This window comes from Enoplosus armatus, chromosome 21 (genome assembly GCF_043641665.1).
Source record: "Enoplosus armatus isolate fEnoArm2 chromosome 21, fEnoArm2.hap1, whole genome shotgun sequence".
NCBI lineage: Eukaryota > Metazoa > Chordata > Actinopteri > Centrarchiformes > Enoplosidae > Enoplosus > Enoplosus armatus.
This window is the reverse complement of record NC_092200.1, coordinates 4097833-4113467: the sequence shown is the minus strand read 5'-3', so window position 1 is coordinate 4113467 and position 15635 is coordinate 4097833. Positions and strand designations below refer to the sequence as shown.

Genomic DNA, 15635 nt, shown 5'->3' with positions numbered 1-15635 from the left:
CTCAAGTGCCCAAAAAAATAGAAACTGCTGTTTAGAAATGTTGGACCAGCGTCGAGTCTGGTAGCAGCTGCTGGACATCATGTCTCAACTTGTAGTAGTTTTAACACTTTGACACTTGACAACACGGACATCAGTTCTTCAACTGGCCAGGATGAAAGGGTGGATGCTCCTTCATTCACAAAGATGTTAGTCCAGTACAGTAGAGAGCAGGTTTTTTTTATGTCCATTGAAAATACTTCTGATGGACTGGCAGGTCTCTGAGCCTTAACGTCCCAATCTTCTTCAACTCCATTACTTCTATTATTTTCTGACACTGACAGAACTTGTGGTGCATCACTGCTTATATTACAATTCAAAGCTCAATATGTCGAAGGTGCAGTTTTGACCTTCTGTTCGGGGTCTCACTATTCTGACAAGTTATTACAAAGACTTTGAAATCCTTTAAACTGTTCATAAGCAAGAGTGGAAATATCTGATGTATGCATCTGTTGTATGCCAATGAAAAGAGGGCGTTTTCCCAATTATTTAGTGTGTGTGTGAGCGTGAGCACATACGAAATCGCAAATGCAACTTTAAATCTGAGAGTCAGTGGGTCTGTCCTCTTATTAGATCAGCAAAGACTTTGCTAAAGGCAATTTCAGCCAAGTTTATTGATATTGAGTTCAGGCCAGAGGACAAACACCTGTTTTTAATGGAATGAAGCACGGCCTATGAAATGAAACGCTGGTGAAGGAGTGAGAATAGAGAGGGAGGGAAAGAATAGAGCGCAAGAGAAAGAATGGGTGGATGTGAGTTGGGGTAGCAACCAAATCAGAGACATCTGTTTGTGCAGTAAACAACACATCTGAAATAAACAAAACATGCGCCACGCAAACGTTTCCACATTTTTAAACATTTTAGTATGTGAATCCCCCGAAAATTCAGCCACAGCAACGGGGATGAATTATTCAGCTGGTCAGTTTGTAAAACTTTTAATTATGTGAATGTAAACACTTGAAGGCAGTGGGAGGATTTGTCAGTGACAGGCTGTCTGAGTGACACATTTATGGTCACACACACACACACACACACACACACACACACGTATGTCATATAGCCACTTGTGCGGAAGGGTGTAGTCACATTGTGGGGACAAAAAAGCTTTCACACAGTCACATATGGAGATGACCTTCCATTTGGGGACTAGGAAAAACATTTATTTTAGATTCGGAACATAATGTTTGGTTATTGGTTTATTAGAATTAGGTTAAGGTTAGGGTGGTAGTTTGCTTCACACACAAGAAGTTTGGATATGACAGATGTCGGCATGGTACCGTAGTTAAAGAGGAGGTTATATACTTCTTCAACTGAGAGAAAGTACACACGTTCTCTGGTTGAGGCTTCTATGGTCAAACTGTGCACTAGTTCAGAAGAGCCATTTCTTGCTTCGGTCACAAAGTTTCAGAGCTCCTGCTGATGGGAGTCTTGGACATGAGTGAAGAATATTTTGCAGTTCTGTGGTCGGTGTCCACATACTGGTACTCGGGGGTTTTAAGATGTCAGGGGTGGCTAAGAAAAAGGTTAAGTACTTCTAAAGTACTGTGTTGTGTCTGCAGGTACTGGCAGTGGCCATGTTGAGAAAAGGGTTGTTGCCAAAGCAACAGAGCAGGTAACTTTAGCTGCTGCTGGGCAAGCGCGTGTGTGTGTGTGTGTGTGTGTGTGTGTGTGTGTGTGTGTGTGTGTGTGTGTGTGTGTGTGTGTGTGTGTGTGTGTGTCTCAATGCCGTCACTTCTGCTGCCGAGGTCAGCCCATTTCTGACTAATTTGACTAATTTCAAATATGCTGTAAATAACTATGGCACATACACGTGATGGTGAGGTATCACCACTTCACCTGATTATAACAAAATGTACCATGACTTGTGGACTGTAAAGAGATACAATTAGATAGAAATTATTTTATTATTAAGTGTTTTTTTAAGTGTTTTCACTGTTCAATCCAAAATTATCTTTTATTGCTAACTCTAAATCTATTTTATTACTCTAACTATATACATAAGACCAAATTCTGCACCAAAAGTGTCACCATTGTGAGAAGCAAGTTGCAGTTATATGTCTGCATCCTGCGCTTATGAAGGTCAATAGCTGCACGCTTAAATCTGTAGCAAGAAACACTCGACACACATGCACACAACCTGAACACGAGCATGCTTGACAGAGTTTTTCCTCAATGTAATGGGTAACTAAACACATTCAGTAGCTCGGGGAGAATCAGAGAAATGGTTTGTTTCTCTCTCATGTTCAGATGGTGCCAGCCACACACAAACACTTTCCAACACCCAGCATGGGGTCTGTTTCAGTGAAACTAAAGAATGATGATAGATATTTCAGTGTCTTTGTTTGTGTGAGGGCACTACTGCAGAGAGCTACTGCTGCCGCATGGCTCTTATTGCTCTCCCTGGGAGGAGATGGGAGATCTGACCGAGCTGCCTGTTCAAACACTGAACAGCTGGAACCCGACGGTCAACTTGTGGTCCTCTTTGTCCGAGAGGGGAGGAAAGAGGGAGGACTGTATGAAGTGAGGGGAGGGAGTAGCGAAAAGGATGGCGCTTATTTGGCAAGAGATGAGAGAAAACAAGATATAGAGGGCCTCTGGGTGAAGTCACAGCTTATCATGGCCATACTGGAGGTTTACGACTCGTGGGCAACAGCGGCTACATGGGGGTTTTCTGCCGGACAGGAGAGCACCCAGAGTGCTGTACGCCTTGAAGGTACCAGTAGTATCCCTTTATTGATAGTGCCATTTTTAATGACTTCTGCATTATGTCCTAAAAGAAAGGGGCATGCCAGTCCTAACTTTAGAAGTTCACAAAGTATTTTCTGTCTGACAGAAGTTAGACGTAGTCCAGAGGACTCTTAAGTCACTAAGACCTGCTCACAGGTCAGGTGCTGCAGGTAATTAGTGTTTCGGAAAAATATGATAATGAACTTTAAAAAGCATAATTTGATGGCAGATGAGAGAATGAGGATCCAGTTGAAGCACTGATGAACTTGGAAACGTCTCCAGTGGCCACATACGGTTTTCTGCTGTCAGTAAATACTCGTTATAAGGGGGCTAAACTCATTATTTTGGGGAAATACCATTATTTGCTTTCTTCCCAAGTTAGATGAAAAGGTCAAATCCACTCCTATCTGTTCACTAAATATGCAGCAGCTACAGCCAGCAGGCGATTAGCTTGTTTTAGCTGAGCATAAAAACTGGAAACAGGGGGAAACAGCTGACCTTGCTCTTTTCAAATTAAATAAATCTGCTTACGATTCCTTTAACACAGTGGGTCTATCTTATGGAGGTTTAATTACAGATAAATTGGTATTCAAGCAAAGATACAAAACTTATTTTGTTCCCACAAGGTTTTGACAGAGTGCCAATGGCCAAGACTAAGTAGCAGATAACATAACCGTAATTTTATCTCAATAAAAAGTACACTACATTAAATTCTTATGCTATGGGGAAAACAGCTTCTTGTTGTCTTTATTATCATTCCAGTGTCCCCGCTACCCCCCCAAGCCACGATCAAGTCAATAAAAGTCCTCCTCTGCTAAAAATAAAGAGTCTGGAGTCAGTCAAAACAAATGGGTCCTAAATCATATCTACCTTCTGAGAAAATGTGGAAGAGTGGTTACTTTTGCTCTACAGTTATACTCGTCTATGTTCTAAGTAAAGACAGTTGAGACTTTAAGTGATGCTAAAACAAAGTGATTTTGGCCTGAAAGGAAACTCGAGCTCTTCCTGGTGTAAATACCCACGTCAGAGTTTTAAACCACTGTAGGTACAGAAACCTATTCAGTAAATGGTTCCAGCTACAAAACGGACTCCCCTTTGAGCCCAAAAAGAAATCTTGAATAAACACATTTTCTCCTTCCCTGGCTCATTGGATTTCTTTGAAACTCTCCTCAGATTTCTCTAATAAAATCTTAATGAGAAAAAAGCTGCTTGGCTATAAGAACTTCTTTCCACTGTCCTGAAGATGAAACATCTTGTAGTTTGTCCGTCCCATGAACTTACACGTCTATAAATCAGAGCAGAAGATGAGGACAAAGGGTTTTGTTTTTAAGGTCACAGGTCAAGTCTTTTTCTAGTTTAGCCACCGGCCATGAGTTGATTTATTTCGGAAAATGAATAGTTGGCATGTTTTATAATATGTGCTTGCCTTTTCTCTTATTAAAATGTAATAGTCTCACAATGCTTTGGACAAGTTTCAGATCTAACATCTTGATAAGCCTGAAAAACTGAACTTTTTGGCTCGGATAAATATCAACTCTACGTGCTGATCCCATACATATAGTCCATAACTGGATGGTATTCCCCTTTACACTGAGCTATTTTCTCCTCATCATCTTTCCTGTTACATTTGGGACAAACACAAGCCATTTCTTGAAAATACGAAACAGAAAATTACAGATGATTGTGAAAGTGCTGAAGCATTTATTGGTTTATTTTCTTTTACAAGAGCACTGTGAGCAGATCACAGCACTGCATGTGTTACTACGTCTTCGCCTGGATCTGGTTTCTCAGCACTTCCGTCACAATAACCATACAGGGATATTTTTACCAACAATTGCATGGGATTGGAACCCCTCACCCATCCTTACTGTTGTTTGATTGTACTCTTTAATGGAAGAATTGACATTTGCACTCACAGTTGCACTCAGTAAGTCATTCAACATGAGAGATCAGCTATATTCCAAAAATGTAAATCACATACAGCTTGTCATTTACGAGCTCTCACAGGATAAGGCAATGCTCATAAACACATGCGGTCATTCATTCCTTGTCTCCTGTGGCGGTCATAAAGCTGCCAACAAAGACTATTGTGTTCATGTCTCAAATGTAAAATAGGCTTCCACCCAAACGCCACGTTTGTTTCTGCAACTAAGAGTAGGTTTGACATCTATTGCCAACCCATTGATCCAAACCCGCTGACATTAGGAGTGAAGAATTAACTATACAGAGCTGCAGCTGTCATTAAGGGCTGACAACTGAGGCCCAGAACTGGAAAAACCTGAAGAGCTCATGTTGCAAGAGATGTACACAGACAGAGTAGTTATGTGCACACGCTTAAACCCATAAAAAATAATCCAGACTCACCACAAACCTCACCAGGCCCGTACCCCCAGCGTTCCCTACAAAGATCCCAGAGCTGGCCTCAAAGGTCAGAGGCTGAGGGCTCCTGGTGAAGGCAACTCTGTGGTATTCCTCACAGTCCATGTAGAGACGCACCTGAGTAACAAGGGCACATGCACACAGTTATTTCCAGCAATTGATAAGTAACAAATAGAATACTTGCAGCAGAAAGAAAATCAGTGGAGACACTTTATTTCCTGCAGTCACATATACAGCGACACATTATCTCAGCTTAGTTTCATTTTGTGACAACATCCTCACATATTAAATGAACATCTGTAAAAGACAAGTGCCGCATGAAGCCGATTTAACACTCAAAACACTCAAAAAAGCGCTGCAAGCAACACGTACAGTGAATGTCAGAAAACAGAATACTGTTAAAAGATAAGTCTGATGATATTCTGTGTGTTGCCTCCAAAAAAACATCAAATCAGCCACATCATTACACTGGGTGACATGTTCTTTCATTACAGTAAACACAGGCACTGTACTGTGTCAATCACACAGACACACACACACACACACACGCACCAAATCTGTGGCAAAAAGTCAAAATTCACTATTTGCACCTGTTTGAGTATGTTTGCTATTAACTAAACAGTAAATTATTAAACCTGTTTTAAAAATGAGAAGTATAATTGTGAGATTGACACATGCATTTGTTATTATAATGCTTGTGCCTCAAAAGAATTACCATATCATTACCACCTTTTTGTTCCCCACTCTGAGACACTGAAAACTTTCACAATAATGTTTCTGGAAAAGTAGCTGCTTTTGTGCAACTTGCAATTATTGTCTCCCACATTTAAATGCAGTGCAGAAGTCAGAAGATCTTGTCGATCTTGTCATTAAAATAATGAATATGATCAGGATTTATTGATGTTGACACACAGAGCATTTCTACTCTAACAACGTGAGCTGAACACAGTACACCCACCTCTGCCCCCTGTACAGTCAGGGTAAACCTCGCCCATCTTCCTGTCAGGTCTCCCATTTTGAAGGAAGCTGCTTCCTGGGTCCCACCTCTTGTTCCTGGGTCGGTGTAGTACAATATGACTCTCTGGGAACCATCCTCTACCTCGGACAACGCTATACCTAAGTGTACAATCTTACAAAGACATCAAGACATGTAGATTGTTATTTACTTTCTGTCTGTTCACATAAAAACAGAGTTGAAAAGTTTTACGTTGCCTACCTTTTGGTAAGCATCTGTAATGGCGAACAGCACACCACCACGCCGTGTGGTAGGTTTAGCTGTGACCGTGATGGCAAAGTCATAGTAGAACGGGTCGGGGATGAATGACTTTGTGAGGCGGCCCACGTTGGCATCCGGGCCGAAGCTGTAGGCGGGGTAACCCTCGAAACCCGTAACAAAGGAGACGGAGGGAGGAAGGGGAACGCCGATCAACTCTGTCAGGTCCAAGGCTCCCTGAGAACCACGGTCTGCAAAAAACATGGAGGTGGAAACCATGTTAGTGGAGAGGAAAAGAAAGCAATTTCTCATGCAACAAAGCATATCACAGAGTTCATCACTGGCCTACCGACATCAAACAAAAATAAACAGCTGAAAAAGTCCTCAAAGAGGTACAAGAAAAGTGATCGCTGCCATATGGAAACAACACGATGTCAAAGGTTAAATGGAACTTCACTGGTGCAGAATTTGGCATCTCATGCATTTGCTGTCTTGTTGGTGCCAAGAGCCTCTTTTATCTCAGTCACCGCAATTAGTGCATTAATGATGTATGACAAATCCTGAGAGCACTTGCAGCCAGATCTCCTCTTCAACAGTCTTCTCAAGTGAAGTGAAACAGCTCGGAACGATCTGGCACTGTTTTCTAACCACCACGCTATTGTACTTTCCTACAGGCCTACATATCCGGGTTCTTGTAAGGGTTCTGCTTTGCAAAAATCAGAGAAAAGGTTCCCCTCAGGGGGCTGCAAAACTCTTGGTTTATTTTGTGTCAAGCACTTTAAGTTGTTGATTATTACCTAAACTTCAAAAGGCATTTTTTACATTTATTTTTACATTGCACATATTCCTTTCAAAGTAATTTGATACACAGCAGACCTGGGGTCAGGTAGTAGGTGCACCGGATGGTATCTGTGGCTGGACAAAACATAATGAAGCTGCCATGTGTAGTGTGCTGCGAGCTCAGTGTTTGATGGGTACTTGAAGGTGACAGGGTACACAATCCATAGAGAGGAGGGGGGCCAGTGGTGGTCTACGGCTCATTTCTTTTTGCATTGGGGCCCCCTAGTGGGTTAATCCAGCCATGGGTCAGAGGACTGATATGTTATCCTAGAAATTAAAGCATTCCACAGTGCAGACGGTGTGGGAGCTGTAGTCATCTTATAATTTATCTTCTCATTTCCTACAACACTGAAAAATGAATTTAGGAAAGTAATTACGTTGAATAGATTAATCTTTTATTAGATTTTCAGTCATTTCAATTTCATTTTAATTTGACCATGGAGTTGGAGTTCAGACCCATGGTCAGCCTCCTGACTTCCATCGCACATTTTCTCCACTCTGGATCGTTATAACAGTCTTGGAGGTTCCAGCCATCCTCGCTTCGGTCTTTAGACATTTTAAAAGTTTGACAAAATGTCAGATACACCCCATAAAGTTTGCCAGGAGGGTGAGAAGGGGCTTCCATCTGTCTAACGTAAACTTACCATTACTGTATGCACGGCTGAATGCACACACATCCACAAGTCCTCAAGCATGGCAGACAGCATACTCTTATTCTCTCTCTCAGACACGCAAGCACTTTGTGAATGCCCACCCACCACAATCTCTCTTTTCTCCTCCTTTTGCTTTCTCTCTCTCTCTTTGTCAGACATGCACACTCACAGCTCCCTCTACACCTGGTTCTCCTTAGTGAGAAGACCACGGGAACAATCGTCTGTTCATTTAAAGCGTACGGGCAGCAGGGTACGGAGGGCTGGGCATCTGGAAGGCATTAGGTTAGACTAATACACACGTGCTGCGCAGTGGCAGCTCCTGTAAATTAGGCTTACCGCGTGACATGTGTGTGTGTGTGTATGTGAAGGAGCGACAAAGACAAAAAAGGAAATTAAGACTGAGATGGAGAGTGCAAACATTAAGACTGTGAGTGTGAGTGTGAGTGTGAGTGTGTGTGTGTGTGTGTGTGTGTGTGTGTGGCCAGCAAGACTCCCCACAGGAAGAGAGGCACACTCCTTTCCCCATGCATTAATTGGATTGAAGGCCCTACAGGCTGTGGCAATTAAAAAATAACAATGAAGTGCAACCCACACCGTTCTGCTGAACAACCTCCATACTGCTGAATACTGTAACTAAGCTGGATTGAAGTTTAGAGCTGCTTCTGTTCAAACACTGTCTCTGGGTTACTTTGAAAAAGATTTGTTGTAGCCTCCAGTAATTTTGGATGTTACACTTGTGTTACACTGTTTTTCTTCCTTAGACTTGTTATCTCCAGCAGACTTCTCCTAGATTTTCACACAAGCAGAGCCAAAATCTGGATTTGATTGTGATTAAGCAGCCTATGAACAGTAAAATACTTAATTATGTTAGACTGTAGCATTACACTCTTTTGGAAGATGCTTTTCCAAATGACTTGCAGTACGTGCATTCAAACTGCATAGGAACAAACACCAGATGTCATAAATATTGGAGGTGCAACAAACCACTGAAAGCGCTTTGTTTTTATTTCTCTTCTCTCTCTTTAAAACGGAAAGGGTAAAAACGTCAGACACATTTTCCAAATACTCTTTGACCCATTTCTGATGACTGGCCCGTTGGCTGCCTCGCCACTTGACGCGGACGTCTCTCTATATCTTCTGTGTTGTCAGTGGTAAAGTCCTGCCAAAGTGCGTTGGCCAACAATCCCACAGCTCAGCCTGTCACTTCGCTCCGTCTCTGCCCGAAAGTGACATCACTGCAGATGTTCCTCCACAGGGTCAGAGACTTAGCAGCTGGACAGATCGCTATGGAAACTAAGACACACTCTCTGCACTTGCTTAAGTTCTCATGGTGACCCATAACAGCTTCGCCGAATCAGTGCTTGTCCTGTGTCATGCATCATCCCAAAGCCACACTTGTAAGAAAACAGCTGATCATGGGTGTATTGATGAGTAATGCCTTTTCTCTTCCTAAGAATACTGAATAATGAAAGTAGAGCAGTGTGATGAGGGTGTGACTTCTCCGTGTAATCAGGCTTGGCTGAGTGTGAGCGCCACCTGCACTGGAACAGGGCAAGAGAAAGACAGCAGAGGAGACGAGGAAGGCTCGGGGGACACATGTCCTCTCGCTAGTCTTCCCAGTAATAACTTCAAGGTGTATAAATGAAGTAAATGATGCTGCCATGTGATCAAGTGTTTGAGTCACTGAGGAATAACACTGGCTTTAGTAAGGTGAACTCCCTTTTCTTGGGAAAAGGCTAAATACATGGACATGACAAATGTTTTCTGCATAAAAAGTTAAATCAGTGAGATTTTAGTGCCAGTAGCTCAGAAACAAAGACAAAGTACTTGAAGTAGATGGAAACTGCAGACAAAGCATTAGCCTAAGTAAACAGGTGTCTGTCTGTCTGTCTGTCTGTGTGTCTGTCTGTGTGTCTGTCTGTCATCTACTGTTTGCTTGCCTGCTGCCTTTCCAAATGAGCAACAGTCGATCCAAACACTGCTGTCTCCGCAGGGCTCTTTCTGAAATGGGTCGGTGTGTTTTGAAAGTGTGTGTCTCACTGAGAAAGTCCCAGTGTGACACACCGTTATGGCAAAATCCAGAATCCAGACTGCGATAAATAGCAGAAAGTGCACTAGCCTACTCTTACTTTAGCAATACTTTACTTTTTTGCAAAATGGAGCGGCCTCCCTCCTTTTGTCTTAATGAAAAGACTGACAGCACAACATCTGCAGAGGCGATGTTGGTTATAATATAGAATGGAACACGACTGTTATGAGCCCATAGCTGGTTAGAGTGAAGATGCCTTTGGTAAATAATTGACTTTTTAAACAAAACCTCAAAAAAGTACATGTATTCTATAAGTCAATGGTATATTAACACACAGTATATTCCTGGAGAGTTGCAACCTTTTGGATTTGTTCTTGGATAGGCCATCCTTGGGATAAATACAGTTAAAAAAAAAAACATACAGTAGTACAACTGCAGTTCAGTTTGAGTGAAAACAGGTGAAAGCAAAACACCACAGCACTCACTGCACAAGTGACCGAATGAATAAAATGCTGTGTCTAATATAACATCAGGGCAGACAGGGCAAAACTCTTTGTGCACCACCACTGATATCATCTTTTATACTTGAGGCAGTAGACTTAATAAAGAGCACACACACACACACACACACACACACACACACAGATGCACAAATACACACACAACATCAAGATGGAAAGAACAAGATAGTGTCTTCTGATGCACAGGTGATTTTATTTCCAGTGTTGCTGTAAGAAACTGCAGGAGTTTTCCATATTTTGGACACATTATATGGAGCATGGGCCCTTGTGATGATGCATGATGACAAAATGAATTGCTCTGTTGTAGGTTTGGCGAAGGTGTATACCAGGTACCAGGCTAGTTCTACTTCAGTTCTGGCTTTGGACTTCAAAATGTGTGCTTTTTACTTGGACTTGGCTCCGATGTGAAGGTACAGTATTAGGGTTTGATCAGAAGGGAAAGAAAAAGTCATAATAATGAGGTGATGATGGACACAGAAGTTGGACAGCTCTAAATGTTGCCGGCCAAAGTCACTCAGCTGTCAGTCAGTCCACAGCAGTTTGTAATGAGCTGTCATATCTAATGAGGGACTGAGTAAATGGAGTCTAATCATTTATAGCTCCACATCACAGATACGCAGATAGCAACATGCTTTGGCAGCTAGTCTACCTCCATATGTGCAAAAATTCACACGCACATAAAACTTGGTTTCAGCAAACCAGAACAAAATGGCTCCTAAACGTTGTCCAAGTTTTTAGAGATGCAGAACCTCACTGTTGCACAGCAAATCCTTTGTGGCTGTGGTCTCACCACATCTTACAAACACACTGTTCTCTCTGCCAGCGCCCCACCTCCCTGTGTAATCAGTTTAACCCTTTTTCTTTTTGTTTCTTCCCAAACATCTTTAAGCTTGATTGACTTTAACATTTTTGGCAGATGTGCTTTATATAAGTTCAAAGTTCATGTCGTATTCTTGGTTTGAGAGTCAGCTCTGAAAATTAAACCAAGACGACAAACAAAATGGAAACACTGTTGTAATAAGAATAATATGCATTTGTTCATTTCTTGCATAAAAGGTTACTTCATGCCAGCAGACTTTGAAATATTGAATGTCTGAGTGTCCCTGAATGCAACGGCAGGAAATACACCTGCTAACAATTGCATTACCAGGCAACAATAACTTGCTTGACAAAAACATAAAACCAACAAAAAGTCATGTGAATTTGATTAAATCCAATGGCTGCTTTGACAGTAGGATATAAATCATAGATACGTATAGTTTGGAAAATGATTAGTTGTATTGTTATATTTACTTTTAAGATCTTATGGACCACACCAGTCATTTAATACCCGTTTCATTTTGAAGAAGCTTACTGCAGATACCCAGATGCCATCCTCAGATCTGTATTTAAATAAATAACCAGTTTGAATAAGCAAAGTTTAAATAAATAAGACTCAAACAGGGATTTCCTTTCTATTCTATTCCATTCAACAACAGATTAAGGTTTCCAAAGAGCCTCAAATCGTTCCTTCAGGTAGACAAAACAAAACCCCTCACACCCTTTCATTCAGAGGCTCACAGTGTTTGATTGACAGGGCAGCGGTGATGTCAGCCATGTGTTGCAGTGAAAAGCAGGAAGTTCTAGGTAAATTGCTAAGACCACACAGCCTGTGTATTTAACTTGAGAACGTACGCAAGCATGTGTGTGACCAGGTGAGACTACAGGCCTCCCATTTAACACAAAGCTGGTCTGTTAGCGTCGCGCGTAAGCGCCAAGTCAGCGCAGTCATTAAGAAGAGGGGAGCAGATTTAGGTGTTAACGCTCTCACTGTGATCAAAGACTCACAGCGCTGAGCTCAGCGATGAATGGATCTTGTTCAGGGTGATGTCAGAAACAAAGGCACTTTTTTTTCACTTGAATGAATGTCTGACAGCAGAGATTAAGCTCATCTGTGTTTGCATAGGGAATGAAGAAACAGACTTCAAGTGCTCCAGCAGTGATGTGTTTCTTTACTTTAGGTAGGCCTTGGTACGTCACATTTGGCTTAAACAATACAAATATTATTCATATGTCCTGGAAAGAGGGCAAGATTCTACTACAGATGCTAGAAAATCTAATTCTCACCCTCAAAATATACATTTTTACAATCCCTACGAACTCCATGGATTTATATAGATGCTAACTAGTGTAGCCCACCGAAGTCCACCGAATTACAGTCATGTCATGTCATTCCCAAGTCCCCGTCTCTGTCTCATTCTTTGGAATCAGTAAGAGTCCAAAGAATGAGGCAGAAAAGTGATAACTATATCATGGGAATGTGGCTGTCATGTTGAAGTAGAAATGTGAGATTCATATATTTTAGGAATGAGGTTGCACCTGCACATGTGACTCTCCTGCATGTTAGGAATGTGATAGTCATGCTCAGATAGGAGTAAGAGGCCTGTGTGCCTATCATGTGCACAGACAGAGATAGTCTAAGACGAAGAATGTCTCAAAGTCAGCAAGCTACCATATTTGTTCAATTTGATGCAGCATTTCAGACACGTTTTCATCCAAAACAGACAGTTTGCGGTTGATATTGCACCCATTTATTGATCCCAGTGGGGTTACATGGTGTTGCAAGCACCTTTCTGCAGCAACTGAACCATATGAGCTACACATGGAGACAAACACAGTGAAGATGCACTCGGGATGATTTGTATGGGAAAATCTATCCTGCTGTTAAAAGGGTGGGTCTGCATGACTAGATGGCTGACTCACAAATTAGGGCTGCAACAGAGAAAATTCACCCTAGATACCTATTTAGTCCTTTTTAGGAATGCTATTTAGGAAGCACAGTTACAATGGAGTCCTTCATAAGCTTGGAAATGCAAATAGATATCTGGAGCTGCCATGTGGGGTTTCCAAAGTGGGAAATTACCTTGTGCAGCTTTAATGTATAGCAGAAGTATAAAAAGGGGCCTGTTCTCAGTTTGGTTAAATCCAGAAAATGTCAGAATGGTCCAGAAGCTCACTTAATGTGAAGAGACGGTAGGTTCCTTTGAACCAGGTTTTCCGTGACCTCTCAAAAACCTTTGCAAAAGGGTTCAATTCATATACAAAATCATAACATTTATCAAAAAGTACAATATTTATTATGTTTGTTTCTGTCTCACCATTGGCTGCGAACAGTGGGCTCCAGCGGTCTACTCATAAAGTAGGACATTTTCCACAATAAAGCCAACATGAGTTAATGCTCTAATAGCCTTGCAACAGGACATCAACACAACACAGCACAGCTGATTAGCCCATAAAATGGAAACAGCTTTTACAGTGATTTAAATTTAAACTGCTTGTGAGATGAACCAGATGGTTTATGGGAATCTGAATAAGCTGTTTCAAACATTGCCATCCTCCTCACTGCTGAAACAGAGCCAAGCATATTTCCACAGGTATTTAAATTCATATTTGGATAAATCGCTCTCTACCTCTCTCTTCTCTTTCTAAGCTATCAGCAGACTCAATGTTACCCTCCTTACCGGGGCAGTGGCAGTTAAAAAAAACCCATACAGGACTAATTTGAGAAACTAATCAGTCTTCACTGCACAGGCCATGAGAGTTTTTGGGGTATTTCCTGCTGAAACTTTATGGGATCATGACATTTGGGAACTTTCGAAATGAGAAAATTGTGTATAAAAACAAGTCTGACAAGAGCCTGTTTCCGTCGTTGCATGCCACATTTATCAGTTGATGCTGAGTAGGTATTCTCTAAATTCATTCTTAATGGTTGGTTATATAAACAAAGTACTCCCGATCCAGCTGCTGAGAAAACGAACCACAGCAATGTGCAATCATTGCTGACTGGAGAAGAAGAGAAAATCCTGTCTTCAATAATTTGCCGTTACCAACAACATCACCACCAATCACATCCAAATTCTATCTGCAGGATTTCAAAACCAATCAGTTTTCCATGACACATTATGCTCTTGGCTCAGTACTGCTGTTCTACAAAGTCTCAGAGCCAAGACTGACTCAACCAAAACTCTACCCATGTCCCCAGTTAACCCCTGTACAGAGCTCTAGTCCCCACTGAGAAACAGTACTATTTCAGCATTGTGGTAGGGGCTGATTGTTCAGGCACGAGCAATTAGTTCCCAGGCTGGAAAAAAAATGAATAAAAAGAAAATGCAATTACATTGTCGGGTAAAAGGAAACGAATCCTAAACATTAAATGTTTTTCGGGGGAAATTCCACAGTAGCCAAACCAGTATAAATAATACATGATCCTGCAGGGAGGAAATGATAAGCTGGATGGAGAGCTAAGAGTGATACAAATCTCTGTGGTTAGTATCTTCAAAACTCAAGTATTCAGGATATTTCTGAAAACAACATTTCAACATAAATAATGTGTCTGTAAAACAATGCAGTATCAGGTTTTGTTTTCAAGTTAGCTTTTCTTAAAAAGGACCACCCAAATATCTCATTTATTTTTGCAATAATTGTATTTGTCCAACGATAATGACAATACTATGCTTTTCTAGCCTATGTATGTGTTAAGAGTGCAGAGGCAGCCATACTCAATCCACCTTGAAAAGGACTGACTTCTACCAACTCTTTCGAATTAATTTCACTTGCCACAGTTTGTCAGACGCTGCCTTGAAATGAACACCACATTGCAATCGTGGGCCAAACAGACACATCTCTTTGTGTTGCTGTTGAACAAGTGAAACTTATCCAGCTCCAATGTGCCAATTTCTGCTCCAAGAAATGACTTGCTGTACCCACCGCAGCTAAATGAGGTAGTGCAGTGTCTCATTCTTATTGATGCCAGCTGCAGTATTGAAATCACTAAGCGAGACTACCAGATGTGAGGAGATGGGATTTACTATTGCACAGACTGTGAGTGTTGTTACTGATTCTTCTTGTAGGCGTAGTTGAGAAGTGTCCAGTTTGGTGACATCAGCATTGCATCTACTTTTTGCCAATGATGTAGTTCTGTTGGCTTTATTGGACCATGACCTTGCATTGGATGAAGTGGTTGGGTTAGCATAGTCCTCTTACAGAAAACAGTAGATTGCCCATTGCAGGTTGGGAGGAAGTTGGTGCCAAAAGTGAAGGAGATTAAGTTGCTCAAGATCTTGTTCACCATGGACTACAACAGGTGCAGTGATGCAGGTGTTTCACTGGAGTCATGGAGGTGAGGAACCTGAAGATGAAGCTCTCAATTTGCCGGTCCATCGATGATCCAAACAGTCACCTATGAGTCACGAGTTCTA

At 41.6% G+C, this 15635-nt stretch overlaps 1 protein-coding gene across 1 annotated transcript in view; it reads right to left on the bottom strand.

The window, feature by feature from the left end:
* LOC139304098 (collagen alpha-1(XVIII) chain-like) overlaps window positions 1–15635 on the bottom strand; it is a 54173-nt gene that overhangs the window by 17013 nt on the left and 21525 nt on the right. The window contains exons 3-5 of the mRNA XM_070927940.1: window positions 6359–6606; window positions 6101–6271; window positions 5128–5259 (exon numbers count right to left, since the gene is read on the bottom strand). Of these exons, the coding sequence (XP_070784041.1) occupies window positions 5128–5259; window positions 6101–6271; window positions 6359–6606 (551 nt within the window). The remainder of the gene's footprint in view (window positions 1–5127; window positions 5260–6100; window positions 6272–6358; window positions 6607–15635) is intronic.